This window comes from Protobothrops mucrosquamatus, unplaced genomic scaffold (assembly GCF_001527695.2).
Source record: "Protobothrops mucrosquamatus isolate PMUCROS unplaced genomic scaffold, P.Mucros_1.0 scaffold_75, whole genome shotgun sequence".
In the NCBI taxonomy this organism is placed as follows: domain Eukaryota; kingdom Metazoa; phylum Chordata; class Lepidosauria; order Squamata; family Viperidae; genus Protobothrops; species Protobothrops mucrosquamatus.
In genome coordinates, this window is record NW_015386151.1 from 702 (window position 1) to 2,137 (window position 1,436).

The window sequence follows — 1,436 nt, forward strand, 5'->3', positions numbered from 1 at the left end:
AGAAAATGTTATACAGCTTGCCCTCGTCTTAGCAACAGTTTGTTTAGTGACTGTTCAAAGTTACAACGGCACTGAAAAAAAGTGACTTATGATAGTTTTGCACACTCACCACCATTGCAGCATGCCCATAGTCATGTGATCAAAATTCAGACACCTGGCAACTGGTTCATATTTATGACGGTTGCAGTGTCCCGGGGTCATGTGATCACCTTGTGCAACCTTCTGGTGAGCAAAGTCATTGGGTAAGCCAGATTCACTTAACACATGTGTTACTAACTTAACAAATGGAGTGATTCACTTAACAACTGTGGCAAGAAAGGTTGTAAAATGGGGCAAAACTCACTTAACCACTGTTTTGCTTAGCAACAGAAATTTTGGGCTCAATTGTGGTCATAAGTCGAGAACTACCTGTATTCCAATTATGGATCATTAGGAAAGAGAGAATATTAAGGAATCAATTATATATAACACTTTATATAATGTTTAAGGCACAATACTTTACCAGACCGTGTTCAGTCTAATCACTGTCTCAAAAATGACTTCATAGACCTATAAAAGCTTCTAGAAAGGTCTACTAAAATTATCCAAGTTAAATGAGGTACGACAGATAGTAGGAAAAGCTGGATACTACAGTTTGAATTATGCAGTGAAGATGAATTTTCAATTTAAGACTGCTAAAAGGAAGCCCTTTATACTTAGCAAATAGCTAGTCTATGGAATTCTCTACCACAAGATGTAATGGCAGCTGCCAACTTGGAAAAGTTTAAAAAAATTAGACAAATTCATGGTGAACAATCCTGTTTATGGCACCATAGTTTAGCTTTATTTTCAAAGACAGCATGGTTCCCAAAGCAGTTGTTGAAGAATACAAGTGATAAGGGGGATGTCTTGCTTGAGGTCCCATCAGCATCTAAAACAGCACACTAAACCAGATAAAACTCATCAGCTCTTTTAAAATTAAAACAAAGCTAATGACAGACTCTGCCATATATTTTCCAGCTGTAAGCTCTCCTATAATTATTTTCACATGCTCCTTTCTCCAGTATATTTAGCAAACATAAAAGTATAAACTATGACCATCATTTTTCTCAATATATCAAGAGAGACAAAGCAACACGCACACAGAATTATGGCACGAATTATTTCCTATCAGTTCACATCAGTATATTTTATGGTAACTGTTTTCACCTCAGTAAAAAATTCATAGGAATCTTTAGCTCCCTCTCTACCTATCCCTGAGGCTTTCATTCCCCCAAAGGGCAAATTCAGATCTCTGATAAGCCAACAATTGGTCCACACCAATCCAGACTGGAGTCTTTTAGCAACTCGATGTATCCGGCCCACATTGTTTGACCAGACTGTGGCTGCCAGGCCATATTTGACTCCATTGGCTCTCCTAATCACTTCCTCTTCTGTGTCAAACACCATTACACAAG

At 37.9% G+C, this 1,436-nt stretch overlaps 1 protein-coding gene across 3 annotated transcripts in view; it reads right to left on the reverse strand.

Annotated features, from left to right (window-relative positions):
* Positions 1–1,122: 1,122 nt before the first annotated feature.
* ALDH8A1 (aldehyde dehydrogenase 8 family member A1) overlaps positions 1,123–1,436 on the reverse strand; it is a 33,905-nt gene continuing 33,591 nt past the window's right edge. For all 3 annotated transcript variants that reach the window (XM_015813879.1, XM_015813888.1, XM_015813871.1), the window contains one exon: positions 1,123–1,436. In XM_015813879.1, the coding sequence (XP_015669365.1) occupies positions 1,150–1,436 (287 nt within the window). In that variant the 3' untranslated portion in view covers positions 1,123–1,149.